This window comes from Neovison vison, chromosome 12 (genome assembly GCF_020171115.1).
Source record: "Neovison vison isolate M4711 chromosome 12, ASM_NN_V1, whole genome shotgun sequence".
Taxonomy (NCBI): domain Eukaryota; kingdom Metazoa; phylum Chordata; class Mammalia; order Carnivora; family Mustelidae; genus Neogale; species Neogale vison.
The window spans coordinates 143,082,416-143,109,492 of NC_058102.1; the positions used below are offsets into that span (position 1 = coordinate 143,082,416).

Below are 27,077 nucleotides of genomic sequence, written 5' to 3' on the forward strand. Positions count from 1 at the left end.
GTACCTTATATTCTTCATCCCAAACTCATTTAATAGAATATGTGCACCTTTATCAGAAAAACCAAGTCTTAATTCAGTTTTACTCAGTAAAATAATAGCACAAAAGAGAAAATGTTATTTTTTTATTTATGTTAAATAAAAACATGAGCAAATCCTTTTTTAAAAAGGGTCAGAATATTCCTTATGTCTCCAAACCATGGATGCAAAGAATTGTTGAGTGCTTTTCCCTCCGCAGGGTCACAACACACTTCCATGTGGTAATCACCTAGAGACAACACAGACTCTCCAACCGCTGCTCCGGGAAAGTCGCGCGCAGTATGTGGGCAAGCAAGGGACAGAACACAGGCACAACGTATTCTGGATACACGTCCCGTGCTGGCACCGAACCTCAGTACCAAGTATAGTCATCCGGTTCTGTTTTGTTTTGTTTTTGGTGGTTCTGCTGCATTTTTAAGCCATATATACCACCACACTTTAAAGGTACAATTTTTCACAATTCCAGAATTCTATCAACTGGCAGTATAGGTTAAGTAGCCTGTGTGGCAACATTTTATAAATTCAAAATTACATATGAGAACTAACGTCATTGCGAATTTTGCCAGTAGAAATGTGACCCTCAAGGAGCCACCATTTCCAAAATACAACTGGACACACGTTTACAACGTACCTGTGAATTCTAGAATCAACACGTCATTTCCGACATCCACTGAGACTACAGGAGAGTCTCTGAAAACAAGTGCTAGATCCATGGTTTTTACACCCATCTACCCCTACACCCACCACATACCCCACAGTCTAACCTCACCAAAGAGGATTTATCCCAACAGTCACGGCAGGTTTGCAATTCTTCAACCTTAGCTCACGTCACAAAGAGTTTTCTATGACTGGAGTCAATGAGAACTTCTCTGTTAGAGAAAGCAAACATTTTCACCTTTGGCAGACTGCCAAGATGATGCTTTATTATAGAATTTATGAAGCTACAGTTTAATAACTTGCAGGTTTTATTAAAATGAATCAAAAAAATGAAAGAAAAGCAAAGGATGACAATACAACCCCATATCCCAAAACTTTCTAGATTTTTTAGTGCAAGAAATGCTGTATCACTGAAGCATTTAAGAGTTCTCATGAAATCCTAGCAAAAAATGTAGTCACCTCAGAAGTGGTAATAAAAAAAGAGAAAACAACCAGAGAGGCACACAGACTGTTGTTTGTTTTTTTTTTTTAAAGGATTTTTATACTATATTTAAAAAACCACAAAATAAAAAAGGGTTCAATCAACATGTATCTTATAAGTCCTTCCAGAGTCTCTGTATCCAGCAGCCACCCCGGCCGGCCGACGCCTTTTCCTTCTCTGCTCAGCCTGCAGCTCATTTAAGGGTCACTGGAGATGACTCGTGCTCTAGTTCTTAAAATCAGACTTGCTCCGCCAAATCCAAGACCCTGAACTTATCCAAATTGTAGAAACATGCTTTTACCACCCGTCCACCAAAATACCTCCCATTCAGATCAACAACAGCTAAAAGACAAACAGAGAGAGCGTCAGTTAATACAGGCATCCTGTAAGGCATCGCGAGAGCGTGTTCTACGGCTCAAGATCACAAATTGCATTCTTTTATTCTTGACATTTAGCGCTGCCACTTACCTTTAATTGCTGATTCAACCCTCTCAAATTCTAAAAATATTCGTACTGCTTCATCATCAGGGGCACCAGGAATCTGGGAAAGAAATGACAGTGTAACAGGTGAAGTTACCAACGGACATGTAGCTGAACGTGCTTCCTTCCTTAGCTGGTCCTTGTCCGGGAAGTAATGCAATTACCATCACACAAGACAAGTCAAACACCAAGGATTTGTAAGTACGATTTGTTCTTCATCAAAAGCTCCATTACCGTCTGTTGCTTTTCTGGGTATCTGTCTATGAGAGGCACTGTCTTAGGTGCAAGCAATGCAGAGCTAAGTAAGCGGGGCGCTCTCTGACCCTGAAGCGGTCCTACACCAGCAACACCTCAACAGATTATGCAGTCATCGGACAGAATGTGAAACAAGAGAGCAGCCGGAGCAGGATCCGAAACTTAATGAAAAGATCTGTGTTCAAAGTGCCTCCCACATTCACTCAAACTCCCCTGTTGGGCTCTCCAAGAAGCCCCCCCCCCCACCTCCCATTCATTCCCAGCACACCCAACCATGCCACTCGGGAGCCCTCCTTAGGCTCCCAAAAGCTGTGACCCCTCCGGATACCTCTTCCTCCTATCCAAATCCCACCCATGTGTTTCAAGCTCAGCCCACATCTGATTGCTCTATTTTTTGTGACCAAGCCCTATCCTCGACTCCTGTATTTATAGTGACTACTACAGAGTCTAGCAACCGCACATACCCTATTTTTACATGAGCCTGTTTCGCTGTTTCTTCAACTGAACACAGCACTGAGAGCACAGCCCACGTTTCCTGCCCAAATGCATGTGGGAGGCACTAAATATACACTTGCCCAATGAAAGCAACCCAAGGCAGGTCCAACTAACTGAACTATTGGGCACATGGCAGTCCTGAATCACCAAACTAAACCTCAATCATAAAATGAAACATTTTATTTCTTCACCAAAAAAATTTGAAGTCCTTCTTGTCCTTATGTTTAAAATTGTTATAACCCTATAAGAGAAGGGTAACTAAGGAACATCTGTCACCTTCGGGTCCTAACAACACACTCACAGCACACCTTGTCTCTGCTTGCTGAAAATGTGTGGTAATCTGTCAGTTACAACTTGGGTTACAAACATCAAAAGAAAACCCTCTTACTTCAAATATCACACATTTTCCAACTTTGCCATATTTTTCACATTCTTCCTTGGTTTCCGCTTCCAAGTCTTCATCTACCTCTCCTGCACCAACCATGTTCTATGAACAAAAATGAGTTAGTTCAAGTATAATTTACAAATACATAAATGAGATGAGTAACTTTTTTTCACGATGGCAAATGTTCTCAATCCCAAACGACATGATGAAAATTTTCATACTTGCAGTATGCAAAAATTGGTATTGCTTAACAAAATAAAAATATGTATTTACATTTTTTAACATGCTGAATTAAAGCAAATTATGACGTCATGGCACGTAACAGTACAGATGGACACTCTTACTCCATTTACTCATCTAACTGAAAAAAAATTTTCTAAGCTTATGTGCTACTTTCAGTATAAGTTGAAAAAGAGTGTCCTACACGGACAGCTGCCCAAGTTAAACATGGCTTACCCACGGCTCGAGGCAAAAGTTAGTGTGTTTCAGGTGTGCATAACGAGCGTAAGTGCATGAATACATTTATGTTGTAAAATAACAAGTGAAATAAGTAAATCTTTTGAGAAACACAACATAAAGACACACACATACATTAGGCTTCAAAGAGTCATAGGAGCATAGCTAAGCTGAACTTTTAACAATTTCAAATATTTTAAAGCAATTACTCACTGTGGTCTTAAATATTATATTTAGCAAAAAAAACCAACATTAGTGAAAAAGGAATCTAAAACATCAATCTTAATTAATGGAGTCTAACCAGAAGGATCATTTGCAAAACAAATCATTTTCAGTTTTCTTGAACTGTCACCGTATCAGTAGGGCGGAAAGCATGCACAGACAGCCCAGGGTGGACAGACACGCAAAAATCAGGGTGGGAAAACTGGTTTCAATTCTGCTTCTTACCCTTAGGAGGACCACTTTGGTAGGACACTTAAGTATTTCAGTTAATGGATTTGAATCTGACTTCTTGGATGCATCTGCAGCAAAACATTTAAGACGTGGGCGTGTTAGAACATCGAGTCCAAGTTACGATGACTAATTTAATTTCAAGAGTACTTCCCACTATTTATGTCCTCAGAGTCATCTATAAGCTTTTATGCAATCAGTCTCTGAGCAAAAATGTATCTTATGTGTGAAGAAAATATCTGCTCCGCTTTGGTACAGGTTTCTGCCATATTTCTACAAGTTTTTAGCATCTCTAGTCTGTGATTTTTGCTTCATTCACCTCCTCAGTTCACGTAGCTGACAGCACAGACCACAAACCTTCTGGATCAGAGCAGTGGCACATGCAGTGTGGCCACAGGTCACTAGTGCGATCTAACAAGCAGTGGACTGGCCAGCCACTGGCTGACTCACCGCGCATACCCTCCACCTCCCAAATCAGGGCGACTGCTGACTTCTTCCTCAGACTGCGTGTGGACAGGGCTGCCGGTACAGTTTTCTTCTTTCTTTAGGAAAGGGAGCTAAACTAACATTGCCAAAATAAACTCAATTCTGCTCAAAATGTGAAGTTCTGTTTGTCTCGTTTCAATATGCCCTTAGCACAGAACAGAATAATCAAATGAAAATAAGACACCAAGTGCTACTTGGTGAAGGCATCATGTAGCAACAGACTGTGCAATAACATTACATCTCCCAGAGTGATGGATCTGTAAAAAATGAGAAATCACACTTAAAATGAAAGGGCAGGGGAAAAAAGTAAAGAACCCTAACAGGACGGACGAGCTGTATGTGGCTCTTTCATGACCTAAAAACTAACTAGGACTTCACCAGTTTAACAAGGTCTTTGCCTAGTACAAATCAGCATGAAATCACTTCTCTGAGTGCTGTTTATTTTCTGCCAGTCTCTCATCTTTTCGCCCCTGAACCTTCCTATCTCTAGGTCTGTTTTAAACAACAGATGAGCGAGCCTCTGGAGGGTCTGTGTCCACAACACAGAACTGGAATGCACCATAATCCCAAATTCTTGTGGACTCCAGAGAGGGCCCGCCCCGCCCCGCCCCGCCCCTGCTCCCACCCAGAAGGCGGGCTGTGGAGGAGACCCACCTTTCTCTGTGGCGTCACCCACAATGATCTTGCCTCCTCGCTTGCTTGTCTTCTCCACTGACAGTGCCGTGCTCAGTCCCTGCTCGTGCTTCCCGAGACCCTGGCCTTCCCGGAAGCCGTACTTCTGCATGATTTTATGTGCTACTGTGCCACTGGAAGGGAGAGAGAAGGAGCTCTTGGACTTGAAGTCACCAGCTACAGCATAAACCAGTTTCACATCACAGCAATCGCCTTCTAAAAAGACAGCGTAAATCCCACATGGGCTTCAATGTGGTCACATAGAATTACCAACAGGTCATTCGCTAGGAGCTGTAGGGATGTTCAGGATGAAAAAAATGGAAAAAAAATTGCTGAAATCCTGGATATCCCAAGACCGTCTTGGAGCTAAGGGAAATGCCCATTTCCTACGAGGTTCTCTCGCACCCTGTGAGAAAACACTGCACGTCCCGCATGCCCCCGAGTCAGCCCTGCTCTACAGTTTCTGACCATGGTTTACTTACAAGTGTGCTTTCACATTATGTAGAGCACCACATTTTTCTAAATAGTACAACAGAGTTTCCAATGACAGCTCCAGAAGAACTCTTAGAGATCATCCATTTAACAGATGGAAAAATATACTGAGGCCCAGATTAGCTGACCAGCTTAAGGCTGATTAGGAGCAAAGCAAGACACCTAACTTAGAAATTCTTTCAGAGGTGCTAACGGTCAAGCAAAACTGGAACCTACAACTCGATTCCCAGGCTACAGCTCTTTCTTTAGTACGCAGCATCCAAACTGCACTTGGAGGTGCTTCATGGGTTTCTATGGGGGGCCCCCGTGACCACTGCTATTTAAGGCTTGAATCATAAAACGCTGCTTCAAGTAACAGCATCACCTCATTGTTTCCCTTGCAAATTCCACATGAACAAGCCAACCTTGAGCAGAGAAGCCTGAGGAAGGCTGAGCTACGCCACCCTCTACCTTCCTGGGGTATATGATGAACACTTAATCACTGTTCAAAAGGAATTCAGCAGAACAAGAACCAGCTTCATATCTGTCCCCCATTCAACACACATCCTAGGGCCAGAGTGGAAATGTTCTCCATCTACGCTGCTCACAGAGGAGACTACTGTGACCGAGGAACCGCATTTATCTTCAAGTAATTTAATAACCACCAGTTACCCACAAAAAGCAGCATAGGTCAAGGAGACGGATCCCAACAAGACCAAATACTGAAAACTCTCTTGCAGGGCGTGAGGCCCAGCCGTTTACTCCCACGGGCTGCCACTCTCTCCGGGGCTCTCCGAATCAAAGCACAGGCACTCAGGGTCACTGCTGCAGTCACAGCAGCCCTGTCAGAGGCAGAGTGGAGGCCTTAGTGTCATGTCGCCTCACTGACTGCTCATAGCATGAGACACACAGAGGCAACACTGTAAAACATTCTTTAAACCAAAACACAGGCCAAGTCCGGTGGGGGTCAAAAAACCCCCAAAACAAAAAAAACAAATCCTCAAGCCCCACCAGAAAGTCAACCTTAAAACTGAATTTCATATGCCGGCAAACAAATTTTAATTCTAGTCAGAATGACTAAGTGTTTTAAACCCAAACTGCAGAATCACGATCTTAAAGCAAATGGCTCATTTCATTCGCCCTTTGGATGTAGCATATGTCAGCTCTAATTCGTAAGAGCTACTTTGTTCGCAAATGTTATAAAAATCAATGCAAGTAATTATCACAGAAACTGCTCCGACCTATAGACTCTAACACTGGATCGAAGTCATTCAAAACCTACATCAGAAGGCTTACTGCTGGATCCAAACCTACCAGCGTCAGGCCGGACACCCTCCACAGCACTCGAGTGCTGATTCTTAAGAAGGACGCTCTGTGACTGAATACACCAGTGTCTCCCCATAAGCTCGGGGTGCCCTCATTCCCCAACAAAAGCTGGTCTACCGGCAAGGCCGGCAACAGTCCACACCGCGTCCCGTCCTTCTCACGCTACTGAGATGAGCGCACTCAGAACCATTACCCCATGTTGGCAAGGAAGGAGTTGCCAGGTCCAGTCGGAGATCTAGGTCTGTCTTGTTCCTCATATACGGGAGGAGGGATAGCAGCTTTGGAAGACTGGGAGCGAGGTCTTGAATCCTCTTCGTAAGGGAAATCTCGGGGTACTAATGAATAAAAATAAATCAGGTTTACCAAAATACTACAAACGAATTCGGAACTAAATTTAAGTACATCAGTTACTTACGAGGAGTTAAGAAAACAAGAAATCCATCTCACAGCCACTACATGACATTTTTAAAAACCAGAGGCAGAACACTGTCTTCCTGATTCCTGCTTTGCTCCCCCTGCTTTCATCTCCTCAAAAACAAGTTTTCAGCGTCCTTCTGAAATGTTCCTCACCCTTAAAGTGCTCTAAACTGACACTGTGTGCCTAACACTGCCAGATGCTCTCTGTTCCAGGCGGACCCAACTACTCTCTCCTGCTGCTCGCAGCGCTTTGGGCTCCGGTCTTAAGATTCTCCTCTTACGACCTCGTTAGCCTAGTAAACGAGGGTCTTTGTGATGAGGGGCCGTAACACCAGAGCACTGAACAGGGAGGCTTGGGTTCCACTCCCACAGACTAGGATTCTATTGGGCTTATGGTTTGTCAGGTGTTTTCACATAAAAGGTATTTAACAGTATCTTTTGAATTATTTTCTTTAAAAAGAGAACATAAATTGGGCAACAGGTATTAAAAAGCACTAGGACTAGGCGCCTGCGTGGCTCAGTGGGTTAAAGCCTCTGCCTTCGGCTCAGGTCATGATCTCAAGGTCCTGGGATGGAGCCCCGCATCCGGCTCTCTGCTCAGCGGGGAGCCCACTCCCCCTCCCCCCTCTCTGCCTGCCTCCCTGCCTACTTGTGCTCTCTGTCAAATAAATAAATAAAATCTTAAAAAAAAAAAAGCACTAGGATGACTGTATTTTCTTGGGATCGTTTAGGTGTGGTCCAATCCAGAGGATACAAAAATGATCTAGATGCTGTATCAAAGTTCAATTCCAACCCAAATATTCTAGAATCGATCACCGGCAGAAGAAACAGCAGGTGAGCATGTTTTGGCAATCTAAGTAAATACATACGACACGTGTAAGGAAACGAACTACAAAAAAAATCTGATTGAGGAAGGCACTGCCACCTTGTGGAAGGTCATGAATTTAGCAGCCTCCAAACCCCAAGAGTATGAAAACCGTAAACTGAGCTACATTTGTTCTAAGCGAACTCCAACTATGAAATGTTAGAGAAAATAAAATAAATTACTAAAAAGCAAAGCATTTCACTGCATAAAACACAAGGCTCAGCCTGGTGTGAAAACTTCTAAAGCACAGGAGTGAAGGGCGGTCGCCCCCTTGGCCTCCCCAAAGCTGCTCCTTGGTGGGGCCAGAGGATGGGTTTTCAGGCCATTACCCTTTACATGCAGAAGAGCTGGCTGCTTCCAGCTAAGACCTCCCCTGACCAGGCCCCAGATGTGGGTCAGAATAACAAAGGACAAGAAACAGATACGTACACTCTTTGTCCTTCTCGACCAGAGAAGTGGGTGGCGCAATGGCAGCTCCGCCCATACCTGCAAGACACGAATGAAGCCAGGGTTAGAGGCGGAGACCCTCGGGTGCCTCACAGCCCGGGCCGTAGCACACCCCTTCTGGGGGGCGGGGGAGTGGACACCAGCCACCTCGCCCCTCCCGCTAACATTTACGACTTCACCTCTGAGTCTGGGATTAAAAACACAGAAAATGGGCAAAACAGAGGCAGACAAAATTATCTTTTTCACAGCAGGCATTCAAGAGCCCCGGAATGCAGTTAATGAGTCAACGCCCGGTGAAAGGACGCAGCCCAGAGAACGAGCAGTTCCTTAGGAACCAGTAACACAACCCTCCTGAGAGTCCGCTGCCTGTGAGGTGTTTTCGTAGGTGTTATCTCCTGTAGGTTTAAGAGACCTTACTCCCTCCGAGGAATAACGGGCAAAGACAGAATAAAACCCAGTTGCCCGTGGCACCAACGCTCTCGCGCACGACCCAGCCCACGAGCCGGCCCGCTTCCTTCCAGGGCGTCAACCAGCAGAACACCTGTTTGGAAAGGTGGGTGCTTCTGGCTCCTGGGCTGTTGCCATTCCTGCTCCTGTTTCCTGGACAATGACGACACAGCCACCAAAACAGACCCCACTTGCCACCCAGCAACTGGAGAACACGCATGGAGGACACAGAATTTTTCATTCAATACAAACCCTAACATGCATATTACAACTTAGTAGCCCGTGAAACGATCAAAACAATAAAATGTCAATTTAAAAAACTGATTACACGGGGCACCTGGGTGGCTCAGTGGGTTAAAGCCTCTGCCTTCGGCTCAGGTCACAATTCCTTCCTCTCTCTCTGCCTGCCTCTCAGCCTACTTGTGATCTCTGTCTGTCAAATACATAAATAAAATCTTAAAAAAAAAAAAAAAGAACTGATTACAAACCATGTGGCGCCAGCATTACATAAGGTTTCACAAAAGCAGCTCCTCTAAAGCCGCATACGTGCGTCACGGAGAACGCGGCCGGACTAGACAACGCACTTATGAAAAAAACAGGAACCTGAATAAAACATGTTCTTTCTGAAATACCTCGTATCACTTCTTTCTCACCTTGTCACTAAGACCCAGGTGATGGTTGACTGCCGCTGAAAAAAATCAGCTCTCAGTTTAGTATAAAAAATGCAGGTGATTACTGGAAATCTGCCATGAATCTGGTTAAAACGTGAACATCGCTCTGTTAACAGCAGCATGCAGAACAGCTATAATGCCATTATTTTCCTAATACTAGACTGTATGGCTCCTGTTAACATTAAGAAAACAATGTCCTTAATATAGAAAACACAGCTCCTTATCCAAAGAGCAGCCAATCTGTACGCTGGCAAGGTTAAGACAAACATTCAACCTATACACTGGCTTCTAAAACAAGTCAATTAACATTTGTTAGTTGGTAAGATAATGGATATGGAATGTTTAACACAATGCCTGACATACAGTTAACTCTCCTCTCCATTAGAAAGACAACATAGCACCTGACCGACCGTGCTCAGCATGTTTTTTTTAAATTGAGCTGTGACTGCCATATGGCCTGTTTCAGGTGTACAACATAATGACTTACTGTCTGTGTACACACTGCGACCACAGTAAGTGTAAGTAATGCTGATCATACATGGTCACAAATGTTTTTTTTAATAATGAGGGCTTTTAAGATCTACTCTCTTAACAACTCTGAAACACGCAATATAGTTTTATTAACAACAACCATGTTGTACATGTACATCCTCATGATTTATTTTATAACTGGAAGCTTGTACCTGTCCATCGCCTTTGCCCATTTTGCCTACCTCCCACCTCCATCTCTAGCAATTGCCCATCTGTTCTCTCTGTATCTCTGAACTTGGTTTTTTGTGGTTGCATATAGTAAGCCTCCTATAAATATATTAAATTCATATATGCACTGAAAGATTAAGAATTCTAAATTACTACAGACTGTTCCTTTCCAACTCAATCAGTATCTTGAAGTTTACATTAAACCCTGAAGCAGCGTTGGCTGCACCCTGCAGAAGGCCAGGCTTGCCAAACTGCTAGTCATGTGAGCACGTTCATGTACACGGACATATGCCGCAACTTTATGGTAACATGACTCTTAGGTCCCATGTTGAAGATGACCACGTGGGTTTTCAGGCACACGAAGACCTCGGATAAGCTGAACAGTGGGCCTGTATTTAAACAGCAGTAATTCCCTCTGTGCCCTGGATTCCTCACCTTCAAAACGGGGATAATCACAGCTCCAACTTGGAGCTCTGTGATGAAGCAGGTCATCTATGAAGGTGCTTATTCGACCAGTACCTGGTATCCCATAGATAAGCAGATGACTTACATTCCTCACTTAAATAAATCTCAACCTGCCCACCAAACTGGTCAGTTAAACCAAGGAAATCCCAGCAATCAAAACACAATGAAGCTAATGTTAGAAGCGATCCATTCTCTCAAGAATGAGCACTACTTAGCTATCTAGAGATCACGCAGAACTCAGCTCTAACACAAGGACAATTCTGCCTGTGAAGTTTTAGAGATGGAAGGGGCCGTATGAAGTGCCTGGCTCAAATTCTTGTCGCCCTGCTCTCCACAGACCCTGAAAGAAACCAATGTCCAGGGAAGTTAAAGGATTTCCTTAGATTCATGCATGTTAGTGGCAAAAACTGAGGAAACAAGTGCCTCGACTCTCTGTTCATGCTGAACAGATACACGGCTGGCGACAGAGAAGAGGCCTGTGTGATGCTGCTGGGGGTAAGGAAACTGGTACGTACTTAAGGTATCCCTGAGATCTCCAAGCAACACACGTGAGAAAGTGATCTCAAAGCAAAGTGAAAATAGGATGTAGGTTAAAACTGTTAAGCAAACACGGACTGCTGGGATTCCAGAGAGAAAATTACCCAAATCGATGTCAACTGAACTATTTACCAAGTTGGACAAGAAAAGCAAACAGCAGAATGTCACCATGTTTGAAATGTGACATTTATGTTTCACGCCTTACTTCTTTTCCGCCTCTCTCGCTCATAATCTTCATCTTCATCAGAATCTGGATCTGGTCGCCTCGAAAACCCACTAGCTTCATGTCTGTCCTTACGCCTCCTGCGGTAACAAAGGCACCAAATATTCATTATAGAGGAACCAATTTAGAGATGTGAACCCAAGGATGTCACCTTGACTTGCTCTTGGTTAGAAAATATCAAGCCTTCTCTTTCCCACTGAACTATTAATTTGGGGGGCTGGGAAGGAGGCACATGTGCACATAACTGGCTGAAGACTAAATTTAGTAGAAGTGAGCAAAGTGAGAAAAATCCAAAATATTAAACTGAACAAATTTAACGGACACATGGATATAAGTAGCAAGAGAAAAGTTTCCTTGATTTTTACCTCTTTGGATTTAAAGCATATCAACAAAGGTAATACAATTAACATTCAATATTTACAAAATAAGAACTACAAATAAAGCCTTTTTACCCATACCTTTAAAAAATATAAATAAAAGATGTATATACGCTTTTCAAAATTCCATCTCGCTCAAAATTAGTTAAACTTAAGAAACATTTAAAAAAAAAAAAACACTTAAGAAACATTTTAAGTGTTTTATTTTATCTTCTAAAGTAAGCTCTACTGCCCAACGTGGGGCTTGAACTCATGACCCTGAGACCAAGAATCGCATGCTCTACTAACTCAGCCAGCCAGGTGCCCATAATGTTTCAAGTATTTAAATAGTTATGATTCTAGTAGAACAGGAAAAATGCCCAATTATTCAACTACAGATTTCTAAGTTTCTTTTTTAACAATTCACCTAGAATGTTTCCTTCCAAGTTTTCTGCATCTGGACGTGAAGTCTGCTCTAGCGTTTGTTTTCACGCTGGAATGTAAGGGCAGGCGCACTTGGGAGCTACTGGTTTGGCTCCAGACCACCACAGTAAGGCCGATATTGTAACAAAGGGAATCTGAGTTTTTGGTTTCCCAGTGCATAGAAAAGTTATGTTTCCACTATCCTGTAGTCTGTTAAGTGTGTAATAGCACTAAGCCTTAAAAAAAAACAAGTATATACCTTAATTAAAAATATCGCTAAAAAAGGCCGACCACCCTCTGAGCTTTCAGCAAGTCATAATCACGGATCATCTCACCATAACCAATCTGACAGTGGAAAGTCTGAAATACTGTGAGAATTACCACGTAACAGAGACACGAGGAGAGCAAATGCTCTTAGAAGAACGGCCCTGGGGGACTCCTGGGTGGCTGAGTCAGGCGAGCATCCGGCCCCGCTCTCAGCGTCAGGAGACGGAGCCCACTGTCAGGCTCCACGCTCGGCACAGACTGCTTGAGCGTCCTCTCCCTCTGCCCCTCCTCCCACTTCCACACGCACTCTCCCTCTCATATATGTCATCTATAAAGAAGAGAGAGAGAGAAAATGGTGCTGATGGATTGGCTCCATACAGAGCTGCCATTCTAAAGATCGATTTACTGGTGGGGGAGGGGGAGTGGGGGAACCTCAAGCAGGCTCTGTGCTGAGCGTGCAGCCGGAGGCAGGGCGCCAGCTCAGGACCCCGAGATCAGGACCTGAACCAAGAGCAAGAGTCGGATGTTCAACCAAATGAGCTACCCAGGTGCCCCACCACAAACTTTTAATTTGTAAAAAATACTGCATCTGCAAAAGCACAATAAAATGAGGTATGCTTGTACAAAATCTTAAAAACAGACTGATTCCTTCCGATGACTGCTTAAAACAACCAGGAAAACTAACTTCAGCCTTACAGACAGCACAAAGGTTCACTCATTAATATCACAATGATATTTCAATGTAAAATATCCTCGAATCCAAACAGAGCCTTACTTTTCTCTCTCTTCTATTTCTTTTTGTCTTTCCAGCTCCCGCTGTCTCTGTCGTTCCTCTCTTTGGCGTTTCACTACTTTCTCATAATCATTAGGAAACATGGGATCATATTCATCAGCTAAAGGAATCAGAACTTCTCCTGCAGAAAATCCACTGGGAACAGGATCCTGAGGAAGGTAAAAACGCCAGACCATGTATCATCCTCATGTTTGAGAATTTTATTCACAGTCAAAGAATAGAGCAGGGGCTCTGCAGACCACCCATCTGCCTCCTTTGTTTTACAGACAAGGAAACAGAAGCCCAAAGAGGGTTAGTGACCTGACACGGCCACACATGAGGTAGCTATGTAGCAGCTGAACCAAGAGTTCCCCGCTCAGTTTAGTATTAATTCCATAAATACCTTAGGGCATCTTGCTGCAATTCATAAACAAGCTGCCACCATCTAAAATTTCAAGCAATACATTTGACTCTTTATAATAAACAATGAATATTTTCATTTTAATATGTCTCTATGAAAACTTAAATAAATAATCCATGAATAACAATCATTCTTGTGGTGATTTTAGATTCTAATTTTAGAATCTGCTTACATGGAAACATGATATATCCAGAATTCGCAATAAAAGGCAGAAAGGCTTTCTGAAACCCTTTGGAATACACATCCCTTTCCACATGTGCAGCATTTCAGGAACTGAGTCTGGCACAGCTGGATAGAATTCCCTTCATCATTCATTCTCTTAGGGTCCACTAAGATCATTTTGCATTTTTCTGTATATTTAGAAACTGAGGCTACTCTTTGAGAGTAAAAAGGTAGCCTTAAAGAAATCAGAAAAACAAAAGGCAGACAGAGCACAGCTGACCTGAAAACGGGGACCTAAACTTCCACACTTTCATGTTAGTTTTCTTAGCATTAACTCCTCCTCAGTTATTTGTGAGAATGAGATGCTTTAACTGGTCTCCACAGGTACCCCACGCAAGCACAGGCTGGAACTAAGGTCTCTAAGGGCTCACCCTGCACCGCCTTCAAGAAGGACACTGCCCACACTCACAAAGGCAGGACAGTTGTTCATAAAATGTAGTTTGTATTTGAACATAAATACAAAGAGCTTATGTCCACCACCAATGGATCTAAATCCCATCATTCCTGCATTACACGGTTCCATCTGATGTTTTGTAAATGTGTAAAACACACATTTCAATGCTTCCTTAGAACTAAAAATCAGGAACCATGATGTCCTATGAGTATATGAGAAAAACAGCTGTAATCAGCTTCAGGCCTGAACAGTGGAAAGTTTACCCAAATCTATTTAAGTAAAGGTTCCCAAAGTGTAGTTACGAATTTGCATTCATATAAAAGACATTTTAAAAAACACAGAGGCACATGAACAAGATTTCCTTTCAGTTATTATTCAGACAAGACAGAAACTAACAATTAACTACTCAATTTGTATAATACTATCATCACAGAGTTTCAGACAGAACTAATTGTCAATATCAAGGTTAATTCTTTGTCATTTCAAAATCTGAAAGTAAACAACTTTTACTGTATAAAACCTGCTGAGTGGAACAATGAGACATCATCTTAAAATGCTATCAAGAGTAAAGTGATCTGTCCAATTTTTTTTTTTTAAAGATTTTATTTATTTATTTGACAGACAGAGATCACAAGTAGGCAGAGAAGCAGGCATAGAGAGAGGAGGAAGCAAGGTCCCCACTGAGCGGAGAGCCTGACGCAGGGCTCGATCCCAGGACCCTGGGATCATGACCTGAGCTGAGGGCAGAGGCTTTAACCCACTGAGCCACCCAGGCGCCCCGTAATCTGTCCAATTTTTAAAAATTTAAACGTTAACACCCTAACGCTGGAGAAACTAAAACACTCGTATGCTGTGGGGCTATCACAGGATCAAGACACAGTAACAGAAGACAGTGAACCAGTTTCTGATGAGATGCAGTCAGGGAAAATTAGGTAGATAATCTGTGGGGGAAAGTGCTGACTGATGAAGAATCCCCAGAAACATCTCCACTGAGGGACCCCTTTCCTCCTCGACAGATGATCAGCCTGCAGGACCAACACCCGTTCTTCTGGCCCAGAAGGCTCAGGATCAAGGCAAATGAGGGGAGCAGATTGCAACCCAGAACAGTCTGGACTAAAACTAAATACAGAAAGGAGGGGTCATGCAGTTGGGACTGTGTCTCAGATCCATTTGGGTTCTTTCCAATGGGTGTGGGGGTGCGGGGTGGGACAAGGGTCTTGCTAGAAAGAGCAATAATAGCATATTCTGATTATTAACCTTTTGGTCATTTTTCATCAAGCCATTTGTGTGCACGGTCACATCACACTCCTGCAGTCACACTGCTTGACTGCCACCTGCGGAAGGATGGAAGTTCCCTGATGGTGGGCATGATTTTAACCACAATCTACGCTGAATTCACTTACCCCTCATTCTGTGTCATCTGAACTATGTTCTCTGTTTTCTTTGTCCAGATCCTCCCCATCCTCACTAACCTGTTTACAGAGCTGACAATGTCTGTTTCTTTGTTTTCAAGATGATGTAAAATCGCTGAAGGTAATCAAGGTTCGGTTGACAGAATTTCAACCTTTTCTCTATTTTCATCCATGATAAGACGATAAGCACTAACATTCCTTTTTGATAGTAGAAATTAGAAACAACCCATATATATCCAGCTTTAAGTGACCTAAATAAATTATAGTATACCCACCTGAGGAAGTACACTGAATCCATTAAAATGATCATACAGTCCTGTACTTTTTAACACAGACGGTCACCATAAATAGAGTGGGAAAAGCAAGTCAGAGAACAAAGTAGACAGAGGAGGCAGAGAATGGAACGCTATTCCAAAACATAAAGTTTTTAACTTCTAGAGGGTAGGAGTGAAGTCCTACTGTTTTCCTTTCTGCATCTCTCCAGTTTCTGATTTTGCTATGATGCACTATTTTGCATTCAATACTAATTTTAAAAATTCAGTTGAAAAGGACACTCGCTGGCCTACAAAGACCCACTGAGGGGGACCGTGCTCTGAGGACACGCAGGTGAAACAGAAGAGCCCATGGGCGGGGGGCGGGGCTGGGGCTCACCTTCAGGCCAGCTGCGACGTGCGGCGGGGTGTCCACGATCTGCCGGTCGTCTGAAGAGCCGCCTCGCTTTAGGTCGATTACTGGGGCAAGTACTGTACTCTGTTTCGTTCTCTGGCTCTAAAATCATGGAAAAACAAAAGGACACTAAAACTCATACTGTTTATAATAAAGCTTCGTGGTCTCTGTAACAAGCCTTCTCCAGATATGAGAAAAGCAATCTTAAAGCAACAGCCTTTTAATTCAGTTATTACCATTACCACATACCAATTACTGTAGCCTTTTTTTAACAACACAAATTTCCTCTATTTTTATAAAAGGTTTACAGTAAGTTTCGTTTGTTTAAATTTGCATATATATAATATACGAGAAAAGCTCCAACACTGATTTTCCCTCTGAGCACAGGAGGGCAAGTCTGTAGCGGCACAACACTCGGAGTGGTGGAAGTCTTTCACCAGGAACAGGCGTGCCTGTACACCCTCAGCAAAAGATACTTGCGGATTAGGAGTTTTCCCCTCCCAGTCGAATCTAAACTCCTACCTCTTTTATTATGAACCCACAGAAAAAACTTTTAAAAAAGAGAACAATCCTCCTTCATGTCCCAGCAGCCACTGTTGCCACGTTTCCCCATTTTCTTCACGGGACACGGTATCTTGCACTACACCATCTGAAAGGACGCTGGAGACTCACAACACTTTCCTTTAACCTCCCCAAACTACAGACTTTCTTTTATGTAAGCACAGTACTACCACCACACCTAGTAAAATCAATAATCCCCTGTACCACTTCCCATCCAATTTACACTCAGGTTTTCTAAACTGTCCCCTAAAATGACACTTAAATAGCTGATTTTATTTTGAACCAAAATCACACCAAAGTTCCACAATTCATTTGAGTGTTAGAGCTCTCAATTTAGAAAAGATTCCTTTCCCAGCGCAGAGCCTCTGTCTCCTGTTTTTCCCAACACCTGTAAAATGCCACATGTTCTAGACCAGTCTGATAACTTCCTGGCGGTCTAGTTTCACTTACTCCTCTACGCCCTGTAATTTCGGAGAACAGCGCCTCCCAGGTATGGTGCTGGGCTCCGTCTGGCCCCAGCGCTGCAGCCCGTGGGGTCGGGGTGTCCGGCAGCAGCGCGAACCTCAGATGGGCGGGGCAGTGACCACCTGGTCTTGTGCTTATGAAGCTTTGACCCCCCTGTGCAATTTAAAGGGTTATAGGTTTTCACTGTTATTACTACAAAAGGCTCAAACTAAACCAGCATCCCTCTTGAATTTACCAGTGCTTATAATGTTAAGGAAACAAGCTTAATCCAATCATTAAACAGAAAATCCACCAAAGAAATACCACAGTTGAGAGGACAAGGAGGGAGATGATCAAACCACGTACTCTTCTACGATCCCACAGATGAGAGCACAGCTCCATCTTCCGGGTTTATGTAAAATTTTCTCCACCAAACACCTTTACAGGTTTGGTTAAGCCAACCTAGTACTGAGTAATTTATTAGTCAATTAAAGCTATGAGAATCAATGCAACGTACCTTAACTTCCCTTCAAGAAGAACAAAATACCAACTTCACACAGCAATCTCAAAAAGATATAAGAAAGTCAGCAGAAATTATTTCACAGGCCGGTTTTTATTCTGACCTATCTTTTAAAAACCCATCTGAAAGCGCAGGAGACAACCTCGTAGCTGACCTCACTCTACTGGAGAAGGGAAAACCTGGCAGGCGCAAATTAAACTGAGGCAGATGCTACAGAGGATGTCCGAGTCTAGACTCCTGCTTCTCAGCATCTCACACTTTTGCATGTGAGTGAAGTAATTGCACAGAAAAAGCAGTACATGATGAATAAATTTCATTAAATTTTTTAGTACATTTTTTGAAAGGATCTATTTTCTGAACCGTATTTTATATAAGCTAGTTTTTAACCTACAGGGTGTAAACATGCTCTGACTGGAGAAAGAAGTGATCCTGAAGTTACACTGGGCAGGAGAAAACAAACTGGTTAGATTTTTAAAATTTGGCTACAAGTGACCTCTGAAGCTGACAATATTTACACTGGTAGTTAAAGAATTAGCCTGGTTTTTAATCTGTGTATAGTTTTTCTTCTCTTCTGCTTTGTTATTCCCCACTGACCTAAGACTGTTCACTAGGTACTGAATTTACGTCCTTAAGCTCGACACTGCTCCTTACGGCCAGCGCCATCTCATTAAAGGGCCTATCAGGCCTTGAAGAATGACACATGACATGGTATGAACCCTTATTCCTAGATCTCGTGTGCAGAGTAAAAATTACATGAAATTCAGAAAGATTTTAAAAACTTACCAATTTGGGACGCCTGGGTGGCGCAGTTGGTTGAACGACTGCCTCCGGCTCAGGGCGTGATCCTGGAGTCCCAGGATCGAGTCCCACATCAGGCTCCCAGCTCCATGGGGAGTCTGCTTCGCTCTCTGACCTTCTCCTCGCTCATTCTCTCTCTCACTGTCTCTCTCTCTCAAATAAATAAAATAAAATCTTTAAAAAAAAAAACTTACCAATTTAAAAAACTAAAGGGAAAAATAAGACTTCCTTTGCTAATCTTCCCTTCACATAGGGTGAAAGTTTAAAACAACAAAATCCTGTCTCTTTAAAAATACTGGCATAAAAAAAGTCTATCTCGTCATGATGAAGATGAAAAAGACAAAAACCCTCATCACGAGAGCTGACAAACTAAAATTTTCAGACACTGTTGCTTTACCAGTGGGTATCCTGACCCTAAAAACCTCCCATAGCGCTGAGCACTCACAAGAGCACGTCAATACGAGCACCGACTGAGGAGGTGGTAAAGGAAAAGAAAATTCCAGAACTTTAAGAAAATGTTTATGATGTAAAATTCCAAACACAAAATGTAAAGAGAACAGATTCACGAATCCTTAAATCTCTCTGACCCAGCGACACCAGCTACTGCGTTCTGGGTGCCTCCTCACCTTCCCTGCCCAACAGTGGATTAATTTAAAGCAAATCCCCTAAATTCAAACTTTTTTTTTTTTAAAGATTTTATTTCTTTACTTGAGAGAGAGACAATGAGAGGGGAGAGGGTCAGTGGAAGAAGCAGACTGCCTGCTGAGCAGGGAGCCAGAGGCCGGACTCAATCCTCCTGAGACAAAGGCAGTTGCTAAACCAACTGAGCCACCCAGAAGCCCCAAATTCAAACATTTTATCAGTAAATATTTCAATAGATCTCTAAGGCAGGTTTTCTTAAGTTCTTGTTTCATTATTGGTTTCCCCTCAAGAAACTTTTTAATACATTCTTCCCTGCCCATAAAACTTCACCACAGATCTACTATGTATCTGTTCACGTACCTGATGTGTGTCTGTGCTCCACACATAGAGAGAGCAGGTTTCACCCCATTAGGACAATATTCACCCCCTTCAGGGGGGATATAGCCTCCACTGGGTTATATGCTCTAAAACATAAGGGCCTTAAAAACCAAGCAAATCAGATACCATTCTCGTTCCTACAAGTTTAATACTCCGTGGATAACTGTGTTCAGAATGTCTTACATGTCATTCAGTTTCAAAGCTGTCACCAGTGCCCAGCACGTATACAACAGGAACCAATTCCTCCCCGAATACATAGGGACCATGCAGACCAGCCTGAGCCGTCACTAACGCAAACAGAGTATCAGTTCCTGCGCAGCCTCACTCCTCCGCGGGCCGCCTGCACGCCACCTACTGCCAACAGCAGACTCCTAGAACCCGACCCGGGAACACAGTGAACGAAGCAACACTTCCCCACATTTTCGGCCAACCTCAGACATACTGAATGAAGCCTGAAAACCAGTGTCATTGCTGGAAACAGTCCTGCTTTTTCCTTCCTTCCGATTCCCTGAAACAGTTCTAGTCCCAGGACTGGAGAAGCACAATCACCTTCACTCTGTACTTCTCCGCGCTCAGGGCCTCTCCCCGTAGACACGTTTGCCCTCCGCATTGGAAACACAGGCAGAGGAGAAACCGAAGTACCCGTGCTCCCGAGGAGGAACGTGCTTTGTAGATCTCTGCTCCCACGCGTGGGGGCATCTTACCTTGGCCTGCGTCAGGGCTGCCTTCTTGACCTGAAGCTGAGACTGCAGAAGCTTGAAGTTTTTGGACCAGCCCTCCGTTTTTGAATCACTGGTCTCCACTCCTAGGTCATCGTACAGGGACATCTTTCCAAGTTAATGCTGAAAGGCAAGGGGGAGGAGGCTTAAAGAATGCAAAATACAGGAAGGATTTCACATCTTTCCATGTTAAAATAAGTCAGTATCATGGAATTTTAAAGGTGAAGGGTACTGGGAGAGAACACCTCGTCCAGGAAGCTTCAGCAACAGAAGCCAAGAATGATGCTGCCAATCACCGCCCCTTCTAATGCCCGATCCGCGTGTTGTTTACAAATAAAATTGCAGGATCAAGTAATTCAGGAGTGAAATCATGCAATAGATCTCTAAGGCAGATCTATGCTGCACTATTGCATATAATGATTATTAATAATTTCATATTGTCAATTATATGTATCCAATTTTTAAAAGTTCTTTTTTGTCTCAACAAAAAGTAGAAAATTTACAATAGCGCATTACCAGGTTGACTTAGCACTATTAGCTATGTTTTATAAAGAAGAAATCTAAACATATGCCTAGAAATTGAAAGAAAAACAGAAATGACATGATGTGATATCACGGATGCTGTATTTTCATAAATCCTGAATGATTACTGAGGAGAGCAGAGAGCAGATCATGAACACCCTGACTTCCTCATATTCCACCAAGCTGAAGTTTATAATCTCTGAGAACACTGATTACTAAGATAATCAATAATCTGCAGTAAGTGATCAATACATAATATCCTTGCTGATCAGAGGAACGCAAGACAACAGAAAAAGCCAGAGTTCCCACTCAGGAAGCCTTATCAAGCCGGGCCGGAGTAAATGCAGCATTGCGGGAGAAACCTACTAGATTCCACCAGTAAAGCCGAGCCTCCTACAGAACTGGGACTCTGCGAGATGAATCTGCCCAAGGTCATGGGGGGAAGACCCATTTCAAGCCTAGTCATGGGAACAGCACAACCTAAATCCCTACTGCCACCTCTTTAAAAAACTCAATGTTCTGGGTGAAACCACAACAGAGACCACTTCCCAAAATTTTTTAAAAAAAAAAGTAATAATCAATCTCTTTCTCACAGATGGAAAGAGAAAAAAAATTTCACGGAAATCCCGAAATTGCACCATTTTCAGCATAGGTACTTTCTGATTTATGGACACATTCCAAAAACTCTTGTCAGTTCCCAGGTCCAGACAGCATTTTGCCATAGAAACCGTGTTAACAAATCCTGTTTCGCCTGTGTCTGTGTCTCAGAAAGAGAGGGTAATATAAACAAGAAGGAAAATATTGAATCTTCCCCGGTTGTGTCTGACTCAGGGCAAAACCTTCTCTCTCTTACTACTTCTCAGTCCTCTAAGGCTGGTACTCTAAGACCCTGCCACCGCAACACCCTGGCCAACCCTGGTCACTCTGTGTGGGGAGGCTACCAACATTACCCCCTGCCACCGCCCAGAAGAGCTGGTCGGGTCTGAGCAGAGCAGCTCTTGACCTGGAAGTCAGGGCCCAGGTAACTGTTGCTGCTTTTCGGTTTCTTCTATTCCTTAATATTCCAACCCTCAGATTACCTACAAGCTCTCAGGTTTGGTTTCTAAATGAAAGGCCCCCAAGGCAGTACAGAAACAGGGGGAATAAAGGAGAGCCCAGGGTACTGGTGGCCGACTGCTCTAATGAATCACCTACAAACCGAGGCGAGCTTGCATGTTCTCCTCAGTAGGCTTCTGTGACAACTCACCCGCTCGGCTGATGGCACGAACAAAGAATTTCCTAGACAGCGTCTCTAACAGGGAAATAAATGCCCACTGCCTGCGGTGCCAGACAAAGTGAGCGTTTTACTCAGGAACTTGGCAGCCCATTGTCACGTTAAGCTGGAGTCACTGAGGCAATAAAGAAACAGCAAGGAAAGCCCCTGGCGGCCACTTCAGAACCCGTTCTAATCCACACTCTGGGAAACCCCACGAGCACCCGGATCCAGCCCGCTGAGTCCGCTGCTCTCTCCCCAGACTACGACCACGTCTGACCCAGACAGAGCTGAAAAGGCAGGAAGGCCAACTGCACAGGTAATGCTCTATTTGCAAACCCCTTCCAAGCCATCTTTCCAGAAACTTCTGGCCAACACGAGTGCCCAGAAGAGCAACGCACCGGAGAACTTCGGAGGCTTTCATGCACCTTCTGCAGAGCCCACACGGTATTCAAAACGAATTGTTCTGATCTAAATACATATCCTTACACTTTAAATTTCATCTGAAGAACTCGGAGCAACAGCAAAGAGAAACAATGCTGAATGTCCAGCTTGTTCCTGTGGTTCTCAAACTACTTCAAGAACGACACGCACTTTTCATCCAACCTAGTCTACCTGTCTGGGCTCTCTTCATTCAACTAGTCACTAAACCAAAGCCTAGTTAACCTGTGGGTTCATTTGTTTTCTCTTTCTTTATACTCATAAAGGTGAGGGAAGACAAACACATCCTAGGAAACAAATATAAACAACGAAGCTTTCAGGGAAATTACAAACAGATAAATTACCAAACTTTGTTTGCAACCCAAACTCTACTTCTCCCTGTACTTCTTCATAAAAAACTTCAGAACCTCATCAAAATCGGTATTTACAAATATGTTTGTGCCAACGGAAATGGGTTAACCAAATACCCACTGAACTATGAAGGGAAAAGATTAGCTTATCCATTTTTGCATCTCCGACTTCTGGCACAGGAAATAAACAAACGTTTGCTGAGATACTAGTAATTAAGTCAAGTCTGCGCAGCCACGTGAATCAGCAGTGAAACGACACAAGGCCCGAGGTCCCACTAGAAGGCAGAGACGGGCAAAAGGTCTGGAGACAGACGGTTCTAGTGGCTGTACAGTGTGTACGTACCTACTGCCGCAGTCCCGCGCACTTAAAATGGTTCAAATCCCAAGTGGTGTGTGACATACACGTACCACACACAAACAAAAGACGAGGTAAACAGGAGGGAGAAGCAGCAGCGGGGGAGAGGGCATGAGGTGACAGGCTGCTGACTGACACCAGCACATCTCCCTACCAGGAAGTGCAAAGTTTCAAGGAATTATTTCCCCACATTTAGGGGCAGAAGAAAGTCAAACAGTACAGAGGATCTGTTCCTCCAGCAGAGTTCTTCCACCCAAGAATCCAGTGTTTCGCCAAGATTTCACAGCTGAATTAATGAGGTCCCACGGGCCCCACTTCCAGTGACTACACTTCCAAATCGAAAGCAGTCTGCTGACAACTCCGTCTGATCTGCCTCCCTCCCCAAGCTTCGAAAATCACTATGCAGCAGAATCTTATGTTCATCTAAACCTCCATTTCTGTTCTCAAAACTTTCAAAAACACACTTCAAATATTAGAAACTGATGTCATCTCCCAGCATCTGCTGCTTTTCTGTGAACACAGAGCTTATAGATCAGATCTGTTAATCACAGAAAAAGGGGAAGAGCTTTCTTCGCTTTTCTCGCTGGAACAGAACTTCGAATCCACAGAACTGGATTAATCACAGCAACGACACACGCGTTATCCATCCACACACGTACGGGCTGCTTTTCATTACTGGGATGCTACAGCACCGGTGAATTTGCCAAGAGTCAAAATCTACTTCCTGATGCCCACCCCCTCCCCATCCCATTCAAGTGATTTCTCCAGCCCTGGGGTGGGCAGCACCCTGCATCCCATTCCCACTAATTCCGGACTATTCTTTTACATAATGTGATTTCCTTAAAAGGTTGCACATTTTGATTTCAGCTGTTTGAAGCACTTCTAATATAGCACAGTTGATTCATTCACTCTTCCCACTGCAGTCAGGGAAATCAAACAAGCCCTGAGGAGACCGCCTGCACATGAACTTAACCTAATGACTGCTGAGACGTTAGAGGGCAGAACACATTTACTTCATGAACTCTAGTGACAGGTAATAAAAACCAGTGTTAACATTTGGATACACCACAAGCCAGGGACAAATACAAACACGGACCCGGACCCGAGACTTTTAGAACTTTAAAATACCCGTTACTTTTGTATGGTAACACCAGGCTTTGATCAACACATCTTTCTTGATGCACTGTTTTTTGTTTTTGTTTTTTTTTCCTTAAGAAGAACACAGTAAACACGGTTCTGCCAGAAGAACGATGACTGGATAAAATTCCACCTAAGCTGGCAAAGTATTTAAACGTGCAACTAGCAGAAAAACCATGGAACGAGTCCTCTCAGAAGCAGCCCACCTAGCTCATCTCACGTGCTCTCTGAAGCCTTCGGTGACTGCCACCCCCACATCAACTCCTCCTCCTCAGCGTGTTTCCCCTGAACACACTCGGAGCAACTCCCATAGGTTACGCTGCCTGCTGGGTGACAGGTCTGTCTCTTCCCCTGTTTCAAGCCCCTTAAAAGGGCTGTTTTTGTCTTCATCTTTGTATCTCCAGCGGAACACCAGGCTTTGAACACTGTAAGCACTTTGTAAATATTTTCTAAATGCTATCAAGTGCACCTACTTAATTTACATTATCAAACAATAAGATCTTCAGAATGGCCTTTTAAGGACACAACTTATTTTAAGTGGTATTCGACACACGTGTGCTACATTTTAAGTTGCACACCGTCATAATGGTAGAAAAACCGCCACGACCATACAACGGAGTCGAAGTCGGAGTTCTGAGCACCTAAAGCAGCTGCATGGTAAGAGACCTTTTTAAAAAACCATTAAATAGATACTCATGTAACATACAGCAAAAATGAAGCCTAAAGAACATGGGAAAGTATGTACAGACAGAAAGGAAAAGCAAGGGGACTACGGGGGCGGTGCATGTTGATGTTCACCAAAAAAAAAAAAAAAAAATAGGTAATAAGCAATGAAAGAAATCTGCCCAGTTGTAAAACCTACAACAGCTTTTTAAAGAATAAAAACATTTTTCCCCTGTATGTCCACCTCTGACACCCTGGTTACATTCCTTCTTAGGCTGGAGAGTCTGGCAACAAAGTCCAAGAGAGTCGCCTGGAATGTGGGTGTGTAACAATCTCTCCTCCACCATCCGCTGCTGTCAGCCTTGGGGGATTACTACCCTGGATGTTCCCTGAAGATAACTGAAAACAAACGGGTAAAAAAGAAATCCATTCTGCACATTCACGGTTGGGAACAAACCGACAACCCCCCCCTTCCTGTTTTCCATAAAGGCGATCTTGAGTTACCCCAGAACTCGGCCCTCGCACCGCTCTCCGCTGGGAACAGTCCATCACACCTGTCACACTCCTGTCTCACAACCTGCCCGCTCCAAGCTGTACCGCAGGCCGCACGTCTCTTAAGAAAACTCTACAACGCACCTTCTGTTTAAGTTCCTCATGCACTACCCCCCGTTCCCCAAGTATCTCTGATACGGTGAAAATGGCGGTGACCTGTATCCCCTAAATGTGCGGAAACCGAGGTGCATCCTTTAAAAACTGCACCTGTCGCCAGGAGACACAGTGCTCACCGGCCCTTCTCCAGGACACGCGACTTTCCACCCGGAGGCCTGGCTCCAGCAATAAGGGCCTTCAGCGTCTGCCCTCGACGGCCTTCTCTCGAGCCCACCCGACTGGCCGCTCCTCGAAAGCACCCTACCTGCAGTTTCCAGAATGCGCTACGGTGCTCCTCCCCGGCTACCTTTCCGCTTCTGTCCTCCGCGGCGAGCCTGTCCCCGCTCGTGCGCACCTCACCAAACACGTCCCAGACCCCGCGGTAAGCATCACCCGCTCGGGGAAGCCTCGGATCAAGCCGGGCACGGGTTCTTATTCTACACCTGCTTCCCGAGAATCCAAACCCCGGAGAGTAGGAACCCAGTCTTCCTCATCCCGCGTCCGCCGCTCAGCGCACAGGGTCCGGGCCAGGGCAGATGCCCCGGGGCCATGCCTGCGGCCGGAGCGTCGGGGCTACGACACCGCCTTCACAAGGTCAGGGGCCGAGGCCGCCGGAGCTCCGCCTCCCGTCGCCCGTCCAGGGGAACCCGCGTCTCCGACAGACGGCTGCGTCCGGAGCCCCCCGTCCCGCCGCTTCCCTGCTCTCCGCTCCCCGGGCGCTGGGGGCGGGCACAAGCGTGCTGGGCCACAGGTGACACAAGCCCGGCGCCCAGGGTCGAGGCCCCGGGGCAACCTTCTCAAAAGAGGACCGACGGAGAGGGGAAAGGAAGAAAGCAGCAAGGCAGCGTGCTCGGGTCGGAGCGAGGAAACACCCGGACGGGAAAGGGAAGATCAGGAGGACCGGGAGAGCTCCAGGGCCCGGTGACCCGAGCCACATAAAGGGAAGCGGCGGCGGCGAGCGCGAGGGGCAACACGGCGGGTCGCCCGCCGCCGGGGCCGCGGGTCCGCCGTCCGGAGGCCAAGGGCTCGGCGGCTGCGGGGGGTTCGGCCGGGACCTCTCGGCCCCCTCACTGCGCGGCCTAAAGCCGCGGCCTCGCGTCCAGCGCCGCCCGGGGAGGCGCTCCCGCCCCGGCTTCCCGCCAGGCCGCCCGTCCGGACGCCGCCGGGGGAGCCACTTACCCGGCCCGCCCGGCCGACTCTCCCCATGGGCCGCGGCGGCGCACCGGGGCCGAGGCGCCGCGGACAGGGCGGGCTGGGCGCACTCGGCGTAAGCCCGCGACCGCAAGACCCGAA

The 27,077-nt window shown here is 44.8% G+C and overlaps 1 protein-coding gene across 1 annotated transcript; it reads right to left on the minus strand.

Annotated features, from left to right (window-relative positions):
* Positions 1-908: 908 nt before the first annotated feature.
* Positions 909-27,077, minus strand: RBM17 (RNA binding motif protein 17). Its single transcript, XM_044226630.1, has 12 exons — positions 26,964-27,077; positions 20,402-20,539; positions 16,340-16,456; positions 13,243-13,409; positions 11,404-11,501; positions 8,362-8,418; positions 6,844-6,985; positions 4,836-4,987; positions 3,693-3,766; positions 2,793-2,891; positions 1,643-1,715; positions 909-1,516 (listed from the first exon to the last, which is right to left on the minus strand). The coding sequence occupies exons 2-12, from the start codon at positions 20,522-20,524 to the stop codon at positions 1,413-1,415; spliced, it is 1,206 nt and encodes a 401-aa protein (XP_044082565.1). The 5' UTR covers positions 20,525-20,539; positions 26,964-27,077; the 3' UTR covers positions 909-1,412.